General features: G+C 43.8%; 1 protein-coding gene across 1 annotated transcript in view; it reads left to right on the top strand.

The window, feature by feature from the left end:
- LOC126234951 (nuclear receptor subfamily 2 group E member 1-like) overlaps positions 1-16,839 on the top strand; it is a 104,654-nt gene that overhangs the window by 65,091 nt on the left and 22,724 nt on the right. The window contains exon 4 of the mRNA XM_049943690.1: positions 9,228-9,470. Within this exon, the coding sequence (XP_049799647.1) occupies positions 9,228-9,470 (243 nt within the window). The remainder of the gene's footprint in view (positions 1-9,227; positions 9,471-16,839) is intronic.

Below are 16,839 nucleotides of genomic sequence, written 5' to 3'. Positions count from 1 at the left end.
ACCATAATTTCTGGAACCAAAGACATTATTGTAATTCCGCGGCTCACCAAACCCATAGTTATTGTATGACCTCTGTGAGTTGCCAAAACCATAGGTATTATTATCCCATGGGCGAATACTATACTTTCCAAAACGATTACCTTTCGCAACATTACTATTGCCATTGTAAACATTATTAAAGGCCAATCGGTTGCTATTATTCCCCCTACCACTGGTTCTCTTACTACACGTTGTTTCTTCGCGTCATCTTCACTGAAGATTCAAGTTCTCTTAACAAAAATGGTTCAAATGGCTCTGAGCACTATGGGACTCAACTGCTGTGGTCATAAGTCCCCTAGAACTTAGAACTACTTAAACCTAACTAACCTAAGGACAGCACACAACACCCAGCCATCACGAGGCAGAGAAAATCCCTGACCCCGCCGGGAATCGAACCCGGGAACCCGGGCGTGGGAAGCGAGAACGCTACCGCACGACCACGAGATGCGGGCTTCTCTTAACATCCCTTTAAATGCCTGTATATGATCTTCAGCTCTCACAACCAATGATTGCTGATAACGCAAGGGTAACTTCATTGTGCACATACGTATCAGTTCCCCATCACTGTATGGACTGTCTAAACACTGATTCTTTTTCGTCATTTCTTCAGAAAATCTAACTGGCTTCTTTTCTCCCGAATTTTCAAATGGCTCCTTCCGTAACAATTCATATTTTATCCTATTTTGGATTTCCGCGGACCAGTATCGCTCCAAGAATGCAGACTTAAATTGTTCATACGACTGACAGTTTGCAGCGACTCTTTGCATGGTTTCCGCTATTGTACCTCCATATGACCATAAATGAAATCAGGTTTATGGCTAAGTGGCCAATGTTCTGGTAAACCGATTTGAAATTGATGTATAAACGTGCGGGCGTGTATTTCTAATGCTGCAGTTTTCTGACTGTCAAAAAAATGATCGTTGTCAAATTTTTCTATTCCACCATCTGGCGTTTGTGTTTTCGCAACATTTTCCGTTCCCTTCAATTGCGTCGCGTTTTCCTTTATTCGTACTACCACATTTGGATCCTGTGACGACCTATTTCAGTCCCATCTAGCATCGCATCTACGCAGTGGTGTGCAATTATCCAAACAGCACCGTTCGTCACGTATCGGGCTGAAAGATGCGTTTAAATTTCCCGTTACTGGACCAGTGTTTTGTCTTTATACTTGCTTCATATTGACGTGCGGTATATGACTTGTTGTACTGTAACTCGTAAATTGAGAGTTTGGTACGTGTGGAGCAGTAAACTGCTCTGTTATCGCGTCATTCGCATACCTTCGGAGGGTCGGCTGCGGACCATTGTCTGCTGTGAACGCACATTACCTACTTCGCTCACCTGTCTCAGCTGTACTCCTAGCATTTGCTTCTGTTTTGGATAGGGACATACAACTGGAATCTCATGACTTTTTTGTGTTTCGGCAACTGACACGGAAGACTGCATAACGGACTTGGTTACCTCTGGATTTTTTTCCACCAATATGTCAGATGATACTACCGATTCCGCCGCCTCACTATTGCTTTCTGTAGGGTTCTCAATACACTGCTTCAGTTCTGTACGAAGCTGTTCATACTGCTGCTTATTTTTCGAGACAATGTTTACAATGCATGTATCGAATCTTTTTAATGCGGCTCGCGTGACACGTTTTCTGACATTGAGTTCTTCAACGATTCGTTGCACCTTACAAGAGGCGTTACCTGCTAAATTATCAATTCTTTGATTGATATTAGACACTGCAACCTGCACCTGGTCAGTCTCAGTACCCATCTTTTTCTGATCAGCCATTAGCGATTGAATTAGTTCGCGCGAGTCTCCCGCCTCTTTCCAGATTTCAATAAACTGTTCATTGAATTCCACTCGCAACTTTTGCTGATCTTTGTGGACTTTTCGAAGCCAGCACTGGTTTCAAATTTGAGACCATTTAAAGCAGCATTTGTGGCCGCTAACCCCGAATTGGTTTCGGTTTTTAAATTCGCCGTTTCGATTTTTAAATTCGCCGTTTCGGTTTTTAATTCTGCTAACCCTGCTCTCATCGTTTCACTTGTTTGCTTGACAACAATAGTGAGTTGCTTCAACATTGCGAACCCACTATCAGACTCTTCGCCATCGTCATCTGTCCCCATTTGGTGCAAATTTTGCCGTTCGCGTCTTCGTCTTCTATGTGCGTCTCACTGACTTCTGTACATAGCGCTGTAGTGCTAACGCACTTACACGCATTCTTTCTGTAGGAAACTGTTCCGTTTGAATCAGAATTACAACATTTGGTTCAACGTACCGAAGTTGCACATCCTCTGATTCTGCTTCTGAACCGCTAGATCCGTCATCTATTCGGTACTGTGCGGTCTCAACCTGAGATACCGATTGCGAAACTGCAACCATTCCCTCTATATTGTCACTTCGTTCGATTTCGAGACTTGTATTCCATACATTTTATGTACGTCATTTTCTGGCCTATCAAGATCTTCAGTTTGCCCTCTATGCGATGATCTGCTCACTTCCGCCATCTCAGACCGTGTAACTAACCTCTGTGCCGGCCGCTGTGGCCGAGCGGTTCTAGGTGCTTCAGTCCGGAACCGCGCGACGGCTACGGTCGCAGGTTCGAATCCTGCCTCAGGCCTGGATGTGTGTGATGTCCTTTGGTTAGTTAGGTTTAAGTAGTTCTAAGTCTAGGGGACTGATGACCTCAGATGTTAAGTCCCACAGTGCTCAGAGCCATTTGTACCATTTTAACTTTGCGCGCTCTGGAAATATCATGCACAAGCTACTTTTACTAAACACAAAAATTTTTGTTTACTTGTTAATACAACCTTTTCTACTCTGTGGGTCACACATTATTGTACTCTGACCACTATGCAGACACATACATTGAGTAACCTTTTCACTTTTTGTTTTAAAAAATTTTTTTTTCCTTAATGCCAAATTTTAATTACTCCTTCTAATTTGACTAATTGCCAACCTGGAAGACCAATTGCCATCCTGGCAGGGTCGCCATTATCTGACACTCCACCCCTTTTCACATTCGTCAGACATCAGCAAAAACGCCCTGTGAATGCATTAGTGTCGCTAGAATCAATGACTGAGGTTAGGACAGAGGACATTGGTGTTTAGCTGTAAAATTGGTTTAATTTAAGAATTATTGTCAAAGAAGTAGACGAATTTACATAGATTGTGACATGACACTTACAGGACAATTGTCAATATAGCGCATTACATTTTGTTTAGTAGGAATGACCCTGAACACAACAATATCAAATTTAAATAGAAGGTTCTCTACAAGATTATTCTAGTTTTGTGGGGTAGGAAACCACAGCCAAACAAGGACATTTTTCCAAAGAAAATCCCGCACTGGCTGTATGAATTATTTTTATTAAATCTGCGACCGGTTTCATGCCACTTTTTGGTGCATCCTCAGGCAGTCTGTACAAAAAATAATAATATAAGAGCTCATATAAACTATTCGATCCCCCAATTCTGAGGTATAAATTAAAATTTTGAACAACCAGTTTTTTTGAATGAAACAAGAAAGCCGCGCGGGCTTAGCCGAGCGGTCTCAGGTGCTGTAGTCATGGGCTGTGCGGCTGATCCTGGCGGAGGTTCGAGTCCTCCCTCGGGCATGGATGTGTGTGTTTGACCTTAGGATAATTTAGGTTAAGTAGTGTGTAAGCTTAGGGACTGATTTATAACATAGTAACGTTGAACATCGCCCTGTAGCCACTCCCCACCATTCATCCCCAATATACCGTCATCTGGTGAAAACGGTATTTAAAATTTAAAAATCTTTTATAAAAAATTTTTAAATGATGGGAACTGCAATGAGCTAGAAAATAAAAATAAAATACGATGCTGATAAAACACCCCTAAACACGAACGACGAAGAGCGGAACAACATGTGGATGTTACACTTGGAAAATAAGGGCAACACCCTTACTGTTTTGGAAGAGGTTGAAATCTTCAGACTTATGAGGAAATCCCCTCGCTCCTCACTAGATGCCCAGACCGATCTGAGGCACAAGGCTCTTTTAGAAAGTTTTGATTACTTACCCCTATAGCTTACTTGTTAATAGATTCTGTCGTACATGTTTTTATGCGTACTCTGGGCCTTACTCATTCAGAACAACCACATTTATTATTCTTATGGTTTTAACTAACTGCCACGTTTTATATTGGCCACCTAGTTTGGTATTAAGACTTTTTAAAAAAATAGACATAAGGAATTGTTTAGGAAATGTTCAGCACCCCGCGCTCTTCACACCTCTGGCCTCTGGCGATTCTCGCACCACTGCGTGAGTGCTTTCCGGGTTTTGGCCAGTCAAGCCGTATCAGCTGCCACGTGGCTCCTCTTAGCTTGCACGGTATGTTCTAATATGTTTACGTGGTCCTAATTCTGATGTTTGTTCATGCTAATGTTCCGCTCTTTGTCGTTCATGTTTAGGGAAGTTTTATCAGCATCGTATTTTATTTTTATTTTCTCGGTCATTGCTGCTCCCATCATTTAAATATTTTTTATAAAAGATTTTTAAATTTTAGCTAATGCTTTCACCAGATGATGGTATATTGGACGTGAATGGTGGGGAATGGCTGCAGGGCAATGTTCAACTTTACTATGTTATAAATAGCGTATGTGAGTACTATCTTGTTCCACTCAAAAAACTGGTTGCTTAAATGTTTAATTTATACCTCAGACTCGGGGGATTGAATAGTTTATACGATCTCTTATTATATTATTTGTTGTACAGATTGCCTGAGGATGCACCGATAAGTGGTGCGAAACCAGTCGTAGATTTAATAAAAATCATTCATACAGCCAGTGTGGAACTTTCTTTGGAAAAATGTAGAAGAATATTCTTACTACTATACCGTGGATTTGTCCAATATTACGACGAATCAACCAATTCCGGTGCTACGTTCAGTACTATTTAGGATGACAGTCATGTCTACGAAGAATGAAGTTTTCGGTATTTTGTCTTTTGTGTCAAACTGTCCCCAACCTGTGTCTTTTCGTGCTTCACGTCACGGCTTTCTCAGACCAATGGGAGGGTTCCTTTCGGCTTGTGCAAACTACCCCTGCCATTCGCAAAGGGCCTACCTTTAAACTGCATCGAAATATCGCTACTTTCTACTTCTTCCGAATTTATCTCAGCCAATCGGACATTTTGTGCCCGCTCCTGATGCCTTAAAAGTTACATGCATACATCACGAGCATACCACGAGCATTTCACGTGATCAACTGCGTCGCTGGTCTGTTTGTATCCATCTAGAAATACCCTAACGCAGTTTTCTAAAGAATTTGTCTGTCGCAAGCAGTGCTGGCCTGCTACCTGCTCTCATCGATGTTTCGCCCGGCGCGTTTGTTGTCCCTCTCGCTGCAGGTCACCAACCCCTTTTTAGAAGCGTTCCATTGTATGACACAGCTCGTGTCTGCCTCCAAAGTAAATGTTTCATCCAGCAGCGTTTTTCACCTTTTGCTCACTGACATGCAGGATTTGGGTTTGGTGTGTTAATACTGTTGAATTGAGTGCCATCCCTTTGCATTTCATACTGTACATTTTGATAGGCATATCTGCTCATTATCACCAAAGTATGTCAGGTGACATATTCATCTCCTTGTTACGATGTATAAAATCTCTCACGTGAGGTGAAAAATTGACGTTCATTTAATCTGCCACTTTACAAGGTTCCCATGAGTTCTCTTGGCCGCTTCCATACACTTTGTATGAAATTCATTACTCAGCATCAAGTACAGTAACTGGAGTTACGTAATATGATGGTAATCATGTGTCCCACACATTTCCAGCCATGAAAAGGAGCAAATACAGTTAGTTTATTAATAGAAGAAGGCAAGCCAGTGAGCCTGTAACCTTTGAAGGATATCTTGCTTATTTTTAGGGATCCCACTTCTAGCCAGATAATAGTTCAACATTAGCTGTGACATACGCTAACGCTAGCAAAATAATTCACATTATTGTAGCAGAGTGTTTCTAGCAAAGGGAACTCTCCATCACACCCCCTCTGATTTGGTGGTAAATGGTCCAGTAGACAGCCTGTCAAACTGAACACAAATCAAGCATGAAAACAGGGAGAAGGCGTACTTAACTGCGAAAAAAGAAGCAAAATAGAAACAGTGAACGGCCCAAGCAACATCGAGCGAATTGTAAGCTCACAATGCTGGACTCCAGTGCAGGAGTTCCATCTCCAAATTTCTCTCCTGCCCCCCTTTCTCTCACAAAATTACGAACTTTCCATCCGGTCAGTGAAGTGTCTGTTCTCCGTCTGTAGTCTTGCATATGTCATACGACGCATTGGTTATAGAATATGAGTCATGTAGTAAGAGTATATTATCATTGCAGATAAATGTTTTGAATAGTGAGAGCATGCGAGTTACCGCATAGACCTCTCACAGAAATGAAAACAACACATCAACTGGTGTAAACTATATTTCAACAAAGGAATTCAAGAATCAAAAGTTCCAAAACGGTATGCAAGAAGCATAACACGTGGTACTTGTGTGTAGAACAAATAGGAGGTACGTACGTCTGGAGGCCACTTCCTTATACCTCGCTGTTGTAAACAGATGTTCCATCACGACACAGACACAGATTTGAATGCATCGAACAGACATGTCAGTGACCGACCAGATAGTTTATAATTTCGTGAAATACGTATATATACTGAATGCGGATCTCCCCTTTCCTAGTCCAATACCGTGACCACATAACCATGACGCACATCTTCAGCCTGGACCATTCACTGTTTCGATTTTGCTTCTTTTTTCACAGTTTAGTAAACTCCTTCCTGTTTTCATGCTTGATCTGGGCTCAGTTTTTGACTGGCTATCGACTGGGCTATCTTACACTAAATATGAGAGGGATGCAATGGGGAGTTTCCCTTGTAAGCGTTTCATGTGGTAGAGAAAATCATTTAATATTTTGATTTGTTCAGGGGAAGTTTCTGTTTTAGTACAAGGTAAGCATGGTCACTGGTGGGTCGTTACAGAGTAACTGCATTCCATTTGATTTATTACCCCATTTATCTCTGTGTCTGTATAACACTAAAGTATCTTCACAACAGTGCGAATGTCGACAGTAAACTCTGAGTGTCTTGTTTGCCCACTTTAAACTTCTCCCTTAAGCCTGCATTCAGAACTGCTCTGTTCTTTCTAGTATTTGTTTCTCCAGTAGCATTAGTTAACCCTGATAACTTGAAATATGATCAACTTCTTATTCGTGATCACTTGTAAACAACGTTTACTGTCGATTACCGTTTTCGGTAAGTATAGTTACCTTCTAAAGGTCTATGAATGCATTCATACAATGTGTAATTATACAGAGATAAAATTAATATTCACTGTGCAATTATACAGAGATAAAAGTGAGTGTACAAAACAGATGCTTTGTGATAGCAAAACCGTGTAACAGCATAACTAGATCAAAGGTTATTATATGTCTCCTATACCAGCTGTGCAAGCACTCTTATTGCCAGGTATCTGAGGGACGATATGAACGATGCATCGGCAAGTCAAGGTTAAAACCACAACACAAGAGATCTTTTGTATTTGTTAACTAGATAAAAATGGCATTAAATTTTGTGCCGGAAGCTGTTTTATCCACCCGATCTCTGCAGGCTGCGACATTTGCAGATTAGTGACATATTCCCACTGCTATGAATTTATGTCATTGTTGGTCTCTAAAGATAACGTGACCTAACAAGGTGCATTGGTACCCTTATATATGTAGACATCGGGCGACATGTCCTTTCACACTCAACATTTTTCAGATATTACTCTTTCTTCTATGCCAACAAATGTTATGAATTGCGGGCAATGAAGGCAAATACAGGTCACGGGGAAGATACCCTTAACATAGCAGAGTAAACGAGCATTTTGAGTTGGTGTCATGCGTGAATTTAATTTGATCACTATCTAGAGTTTTTTATGTTTTTGTGCTGGTATAACAAGTTGTTAACTCATTGACTTTAGCCTTTGCATTAATATCATCATCGTGAGACTATATTTTTTTAAATAGTAGACACTTGGAAGATAGTGAAGCCACATATCGGGACTCTGACAGGGTCAATCACATCGTCTGACAGTTGTTACTACGTGAACCGTGTTATCCTCTGCCACTGTAATTGTTTTATTATTTGCTTATATGGTAATTACTTAGGTTGTCATCTGCAGCATAGAATGCTATTCAGATGATACAGTGGAAGCCCATCTTATAACTTATACATCTGCATGTTTTTATAATTTTAATAATTTGACAATGATATCTGCAAATTTTTCTAATTTTTACTTTATTGTATATCAGTACGTGGAAATTGCATCAAGTTGTAAAGCATCTCCTACATAGGAGCACTTGTGCAAGTGAACGTAATAAGTACTTTTAGCTTCTGTTTTATTAATTATTTTATAATAATTTTAAAAAAAGATGGTTAGTGATCTTTTATCGACAGGCAATAGGAATCATGTTGTATTAAAATACATAAATAATTTTATATACATGAATACACTAGTGACATCCGACAGCAGTGTCAAACTTGTGTTTATCGTAACAAAAAAAAAAATTCACAATTCATTCTAGGTGCAATTTGTACCGATGTATAGGCTACTCACTAGGCAGACGTGCTAACCACTACACCACCATCCTGACACAGTAGCTTTGTGCAACTGCACGGACTACCCTAGCATGCCTCCCTCATCAATCCAAATTTCCATTCGTGCTGCAGTCCACTTTCGTTTTTCCCTAAACTCAAACAGCATTGTCGGAACTCTCCAACTGTACCGTAATAGCACCTCAGCATCAAAAGAAACACGGGATCATACCTGAAACCCAGACATAGGTGCTTTAATCAGTGAAACTACATGGTCCCATTTATTCCAGGGACTGTATTACAGTGACAACGTACGAATTTCATTAAATGGTTTTAATTTACTGAAGTTTTAACGGGAAGAGGAACAGCATTGTAATAAAAACTGAATACTTTTTCTCATGAGTCCCCGAACAAGTGGTGAATGATGTAAAATCGTATGTATATCAGTGAATCCTAGCCTATTAAAAGTGTAAAAGGGTCTAGCGAGGAACGTGTTACTTGCTTTAAGGCATGATTCACTAACAGTATTATTTTAATACTTATGTTACAAATCGCCCACCCCTGTTTATTTCTGAGACAAAATGAAACGCGTGTTGCAGCCGTGCAGGAGGAACGGGGCCCGCGCAAGGGACGCAAACGGCAGCTGTCGCACGCACATGCGCAGAAGGCTGGGAGTGGCGCGGAGGCGGCGCACGAGTTGCCGCGAACTTCTCCTGCCGCCACTGCAACCGCTGCCCCCGCGATTTCCGCTGCTCACTGCTTCCCTCTAGCTGCCAACCAGTTGCAGGTGCCGCCGCCAGAGGCGCTGGAGCGCTCACCGCTGCATCCTCTGGGCCAGTGCGGTACGTCTGACGATGCTTTTACAGCGCTCAACGGCGTTGATTATGTTATAGTAATAATAATTTTATAATCATTAGGCCATTAAAGCAACGGACAACGTCACACAAGTACAATCAATTCATAATTTGAAGAACAATGCGCTAGTTATTAGCATTACAGGACTAAACGAGGTTTGTGAGACAAGTAATGAGACTGACAACACTGCCAGCAACGTGGCAACACTGTGTTGTTATGCTTGTGTGTTCATCCCTTCCAAATGCTCAATCTGAGTTTTAGGTCCATGTAGCCATCACATGATTTTTGAGAGTGCCATCAGTGAAGTTGTGTTTTTGTTGTGTGTTACGAAAATTAAACAGTGTTATGCAATCTAGTTTTGTGTTAAACCTGGCGAACCCGGAAGTGTGACCTTTGCAAATTTGAAACAGGCTTATGGGGAACATTCCTCATCAACACCACAATCCCCCCCCTCCCCCCCTTCCCAGGGACTCGTGGTTCTTTCGTGAGTTCGTGTGTGGCACACACAGGGCCCCAAGATATTGCAGCCCATTCTTCCTTCCTGGGCCGCATTTCCTTCATTGTGCTCCTTCCTCCCCATCCTGGATCGTTCCCCACCAAAAATCAAATGTTCAAATATTCAAATGTGTGTGAAATCTTATGTGACTTAACTGCTAAGGTCACCAGTCCCTAAGCTTACACACTACTTAACCTAAATTATCCTAAGGACAAACACACACACCCATGCCCAAGGGAGGACTCGAACCTCCGCCGGGACGAGCCACACAGTCCATGACTGCAGCGCCTAGACCGGTCGGCTAATCCCACGCGGCCCTTCCCCACCATCCCCTCCTACCCCTCTCTCTGGCTACCCACCTGGATCCTTGAATTCCTTGCGATTTTGTTCCTGTTGTCTGTTCTTTCATCTTTTTTGGCGTTTTTGGCCCCCCTTCTTTCCTTTCTTTCCCCCCATTCTTCTAAACCATAGCCCCACTCCACCCCACAAGGTCACCAACATGTGCAGCCAGTCCATATGGTGGGGTTGTTATGTAGACATCTGGCTGAGCCCCCTGACGGCACCGATATCGGTGCAGTTGTCTTTACGACCCTTCTGCACATATTCAACAACATGAATACCGCGTCGCTCCACATTATCCTAGAGTTCATCATCATCTGATATCCAAGCTGTTCCCTCCCTGTTTATGCCAAGGAGCGCTTGCATGTCATGCTGGAGCCTCGGAACTCCTGACAATGGCGACCATACCAGATGTCCTTTGCTACGGCTGGGTGGCGCCCGTGGGAGTGGGTGTTATCAGCGCAGATGCTTGGTCATCTTCAAACGGCCATCTCTTCAAGCGGTAGCGAATCATTGAATGCTGTTGCATATGACCCTCCAGCTTTCCCTTCCCTCGGGAGAGGGCCAGGCTCACCATCTTGGGATGAAACACTTTCCTTATTACCTGGTCTGTACTAGGATGGATGGGGACACATTCCCCGCCACAAAGCCATTGTTTTTTGTGGCGAATACTGAGGACAAGTTTGGCGAAGTAGAGTCTCTCAGTAACATGCAGTTGGGCCCCCTGTTGATCGAAGCTCCTTCTGCCGCCCAATCAGCAGTCCTTCGTGCTTGTGATCGCATTGGCGACGTCCCTGTGTCTATTACTCTCACCAGTCTCTGAATATGGTCGAGGGAGTGATTTTCCATGGGGGCCTTGTACCCTCTCCCTAATCGGACTACTGAATTTCGATATAATTGACCATGATCACATATGCCTAATGAAATTTTACAGTGATTAAGACTGTTGTTAACGAAGGAGGAAAGTGTACAACAGACCCTTCTGAATGAAGAACCTGTTTTAAACCTAAGCTAAATACTGATGATAATTTTGAAATGGGTGGAATATAGTGCAATCGCTCACGAACCACGCGGGGGGGGGGGGGGGGGGGAACAGAAGTTGTCACGCCTTTCCACAACACAACATTTCACGAGAAAATAAATGAATCAGAAAGCATTGAATTTGCAGTTACTTATTCTGAAACACTAATTTTTTTAAGTAAAATTAAATGGAGTTACTGGTTAAATAAATGTAACTAAGACTTGGTTACGTAAAAAAATTACTTTCAGTAACGCAAAATTTAGAAAAAGGCAAGCAGTTTACTTTTCATTATTGAAGGATTGAAATAAATTTACTTTAAGCAAATGACCAACTGATTTTACTTTTAAAATAACGACAATAAATTACATACCAAGCCAGCGAAAGTCACTCGCTAAGCTCAATACAGAACAAGTGAAATTGCACACTCTTAATTTGTGCTGTATTTTTAGTTATTAGTTTTGCCAGTGAAATTTTACGTTAATAAGTGAATGGATCAATACTCAAAATCACAAATTAGTTAAGCCTATGTTATGAAATACAAGAATGAACAGTTACTGAGGCAGACAATTTAGACTGAAACTGTTCATTAACAAACATACAAAGTGGCAGTAAATAGTTAATGATTTTCATATTCATACGATACTCGGTGATTGCATGGAAAGTTAACGGACCCTGCTTAGTTATAATGTCTGAGGACAATGACAACACAGGAGCCCTACAAGTTTTAACTATAGCCGGTTATTATTCAAGTTAGTCATACTTTGTGAAAGAAATGCAACTGGGTAGTCTCTACAATCTCTATATCTATCAGTTAACAGTCTCACAATGTCGTAGCTGCGCAGACGACGAGGAATGTAGCCGACGACAATGCTGAGCTTCCGTTGTTGCTGCTGCTGTTGTTTGAGAACCCCGAGTTGTCTCCAGAGCCACGGATAATTACGAGACAGGCAACAGTTGGAACTGCAGCTTCCTCCGCCAGTCCACGCCTGCCGTGCTCCCAATACTTGCGGGTAAACGAATCAGGAGCGTCTACACTGCACACCGCGTCGCGGGAGCGCCCAACAAACGCAAACAAACTCAAAGTTCCCTTGGCTAGTACCCAGTAATTTGCAATATTTTCCTTATAATTAGAATCAATCATATACAGTGAGAAATAAATATACTATTATATCGATTATGTATTAAGTATAGTTTCTGTAATACAGCTTGCAGATTCAGAATCAGAAGTACAGTACAAGTTATCAACGGATATTAAACGACAAATATTTTAGATAGTGCAGAAGGTATTTTATCTGCCTATTTTTCGGTGTTACAACCTCATCTTACTGAATGATGATGAACTCTAGGATAATGTGGAGCGACGCGGTATTCATGTTGTTCGACATGTGCAGAAGGGTCGTAAAGACAACTGCACCGATATCGGTGCCTTTATTCTGGCTTTCAAGGGTGTTACGCTCCCAGAGAAGGTCAAGGTTTTGTGTTACCACTGTGCCGTGAAGCCGTACGTCCCGGCCACCCATGATGTGTATTCAGTTCTTGTGTTTTGGGCATATGTCTTCCCACTGTAGGGCGGACCCTCTGTGTGATGACTGTGACCACCCACTCCACGAGGAAGCCCCTGTGTTCTGCCACCTGTGTGTGTCAACTGTCATGACCGCCACTCTCCATGCTGACCAGATTGGCCAGTTTACTTGAAAGAAGATCCAAGTGTCCAAGTGTACAAGTCCCTTGATCGTCTGTCTTATGCTGAGGCTCGCCAAAAACATGACAGACTACTCCTCTGTTACATCCTTTCCCTCTCCTACATCTTCCTTACCCCAGCCCTGTCCCCCTCCTATCTCCTACTCCCCTGCAGTTCCCACGCCGTCCCCTCTGGGTGCCGCTCCCCCTCCCCAGCCGAAGAAGTGCTCCCCTTCTTCAGCACCCACCAGTGATGGGGCTCCCTGCCAGGACCCCTCCACCAGCGTATCTTTCACCTGGAGGCCTGCTACCACAAGTCAGCTACGGATCGCACCATCTGTGTGGCCAAAGGTCACGCACCCTCTTTCGATTCTGGATCTTGCGGAAGTGTGCTCTTCCTCTGTGCTTTGCCCCTCAACATCCAAAAGAAAAAGAGAAGAAACAAGTCCCTGGACTAGGCCCCCCTCAGTGACCCCAGAGGTGCCATCTCTCCCTTAGCAATTTGATTCTGCTATCTTATTTATGGATGTCACCTCATCCTCATCGATTACGACCACTGACCAAGTGATATGACCTCTCCTCGGCTTCCTTATATTTATCCTGGACACATGATAATCCAATGAAATTGTAATGGATACTACCATCACCTACCAAAAACACAACTACCTCTTTCCTCTTATTCTGCAAACTCTCCAATGTTTCGTGATTCTCAGGCGTTCTGTCAGAACTGTGCTGTCCTTGGGGTAGTGACTGGTGGGGTCTGAGCTTTGGTTCGCGCTGATGTCATTAGAAACTAGATCCTCCTTCATACTATCCCGGAAGCAACAGCCGTACAAGTGCGAACAACATTGGCAATCACCATTTGCATTGCCTACCTCCCTCCCTTATGTTGACATGCCTACTTTAATACAGCAACTCCCGCCCTCCCCCCCCCCCCCACCTCCTCCTCAGGGACTTCAAAGCACACCACCCCCTGTGTATGAGAGCCACTTCAATAGGTGGAGGTCTTCTAATTGACTAACTTATTACAGACTTTGATGTGTCTCCTCAATGACGTTTTCCCTGCCCACTTCAGGACTGCTCATGGCACCTTTTCTGCTATCGATCTCACGATCCCCTCCCCCTGCTCTCGTGACTTTCCTAAATTGATCACCCCATGATGATCTTTGTGACAGTAACCACCTCCCAGTGATTCTGTCGTTCCCCTGCCACAGTCGGGCAGACGGGCCCCCACATAGGGCATTCCATAGAGCGAATTAGCCTTTATATATGTCTGCTGTGCACTTGGACATCTCCCTCTCGGATTCCATTGACTCGATCGTCTCTTCCACTCTTCTCCATGCCGCTGGAACTGCTATCCTTGTATCAACAGGTCCCCCTCGCCATCGACCGATACCATGGTGAACCAAGTACATAGCAGCCGCTATCCAGGACCGCTGACGGGCGCTGCAACGATTTAAACGACACCCTTCACAGACGAGCGTTCTCGCTTTTAAACGTCTCCATGCTCACACTCGCTACCTTATTAAGTAGAGTAAACAGGAATGCCGAGATCACTATGTTTCCTCCCTGGGGATATATGCCTTTCCATCGCAGATTTGGTCCAAGCTCCGTAGCCTTCTGGGCCGCCAGCGAAATCAATTGTACAGGGTCTTATCCTACAGGGTGTTCTGTGTGCTGATCCGTCAGTCCTTGCAGAGCACCTCACGGCACGCTTTGCGATAGCATAGACATCTCCTTCGAATCCTGCGACCTTTCTCTGGCAGAAACACTGAGGTGAACAGACCCCTCTGTTTCAATCCCCACCAAGCTGAACCCTATAATGAACCCTTCACTGAATAGGAGTTCTTGCGCGCTCTTACTTCTTCACATGACATGGTCCCAGGCCGGGATCCATCCACAACCAGATGATCCGACACTTCACATACCCGACATCTCCGCAGGGTCGTCAACCACTTTTGGCTCATGGTTGCCTTCCCCTCACGACGGCGAGACAGCATGGCCATCCCCGTCTTTAAGCCCAGATAGAACCCAACGTCTCTCTGCAACTACTGCCCACTTGGCCTGACCAATGTACTTTGTAAACTGCTTGAGAGCGTGGTTAGCTTCGGATTATGTACTCAAGTCTTGGGGTCTTTTGTCCCTGTATCAGAGCGGCTACTGGGAAGGACAATCTGCAACTGACCGCTTACCCAGATTGGAAACAGCAATCCAACAGGCTTTTACTAACTGCCAACACGTTGTTGCATTCTTCTTTGATCTGAATAAGGCATATGACCACCTGGTGCCATCACATTTTAGTCACCCTCCATGACTGGGGCTTTCGCGGCCCATTCCGATTTTTATCTGCAAATTATTATCACACCGGCTCTTCCGGGTTCGAGTTGCCACTTCACTCAGCACCCCTCAGATCCAGGAGAACGGCATCCCACAGGGTTCTGTGTTAAGCGTTACGGTCTTCCTCATAGCTATCAATGGGCTTGTAACCTTTTTTGAGCCCTTGGTTACCCCAGCGTTGTATGCTGACGATTTTTGCATCTGATTCAGTTCTCATTTGGTAGCATTTGCTGAATGCCAGATCCAAGGAGCCATCCAATGGGCCTCTGCACAGGCCCTCTCCCGAGTTTTCAAGTTTTCTCCCATCAAAGCGCGAGTTATGCATTTTTGCCATTGACACACAGCACACCCTGACCCAGAACTTTATTTAGGCAACAAGCACCTAGATGTTGCAGCACAGTCGAGTTTCTTGGGCCTTATTTTTGATAAAAAGCTGATGTGGCTGCCCCATATTTGCCACTTGCACGTGGAAGGTTAATGCTCTCTGCCTCCTGCCCCACACATCTTGGGGTGCAGACCATGTTACTCTTCTCCACGTTTACTATGCTCTGGTTTTGTCCAGACTAGATTATAGCTGCCCAGTTTATGGCTTGGGAGCTCCTTTTACCCTGAATCTACTTGACTCTGTTCATCATCATGGGGTGTGCCTGGCTGTCGGTGTCTTTGGCACTAGTCCCATCGACAGTCTCTTCACAGAAACGGGGACTCCCCCTCTGCAAATACGATGGAGCCCATTCCTAGTTTCTTATGCAATCGTCGTCAGACGATTCCCTGACCATCCAGTGTACCCCGTCCTCTTTGCAAATAAAGGATGCCTCCATCCTGGTTACCGCCCTTGGGTGGGACTGCCAATTGTAATGTTTCTCAATACCTTCTGCCAGGATCTCCATCTCCACTCACTGGAAGAGTTCCAGAGCGCTACCATCTTCTACACTGATGGTTCTAAAACGAGAGATAAGGTGGGATATGCTTTTACGTCTCCTACTGACATGGAACAACATTTACTGCCGGGATCATGTCGTGTGTTCACAGCGGAGCTGCTAGCCATTAACAGAGCCCTCTATTTTGTTTCTCAGTCCACCCCGCAAATTGTTTTAATATGTTCCAATTCTTTAAGTGGCTTGCAGGCTATGGACCGATGATGTTCTCATCACCTTTGGTCTCTGCTATCCATGACCTTCTCTCTGCTCTTTCTCTTGTGTAACGAGCCACCACGACAAGTGGCTGTGGAACCAGAGTGACGGTATCCCATGTATTGGCGTAATGCCCCCACTTTTGTCCCTTCGCTCCAAGTACAGCCTCCCAGATCCCTTGCCTTTAATATTAGCAGACAATTCACGGGTGATTGACCTGGTTCTCAGTTTCCTACTTTAAAGTGGTTTTTATTTTCAGTTATAAAGTTGTTCTTTACTTCTGGAACAGAGGCAGGGAGATTGTGGCTGGGGCCTCTCTTCTTGTTTTCTAGGTCTGGGACTCATTGAAC

Source organism: Schistocerca nitens, chromosome 2 (assembly GCF_023898315.1).
Source record: "Schistocerca nitens isolate TAMUIC-IGC-003100 chromosome 2, iqSchNite1.1, whole genome shotgun sequence".
NCBI classification, from domain to species: Eukaryota; Metazoa; Arthropoda; class Insecta; order Orthoptera; family Acrididae; genus Schistocerca; species Schistocerca nitens.
This window is presented reverse-complemented; position numbering and strand designations above follow the sequence as displayed.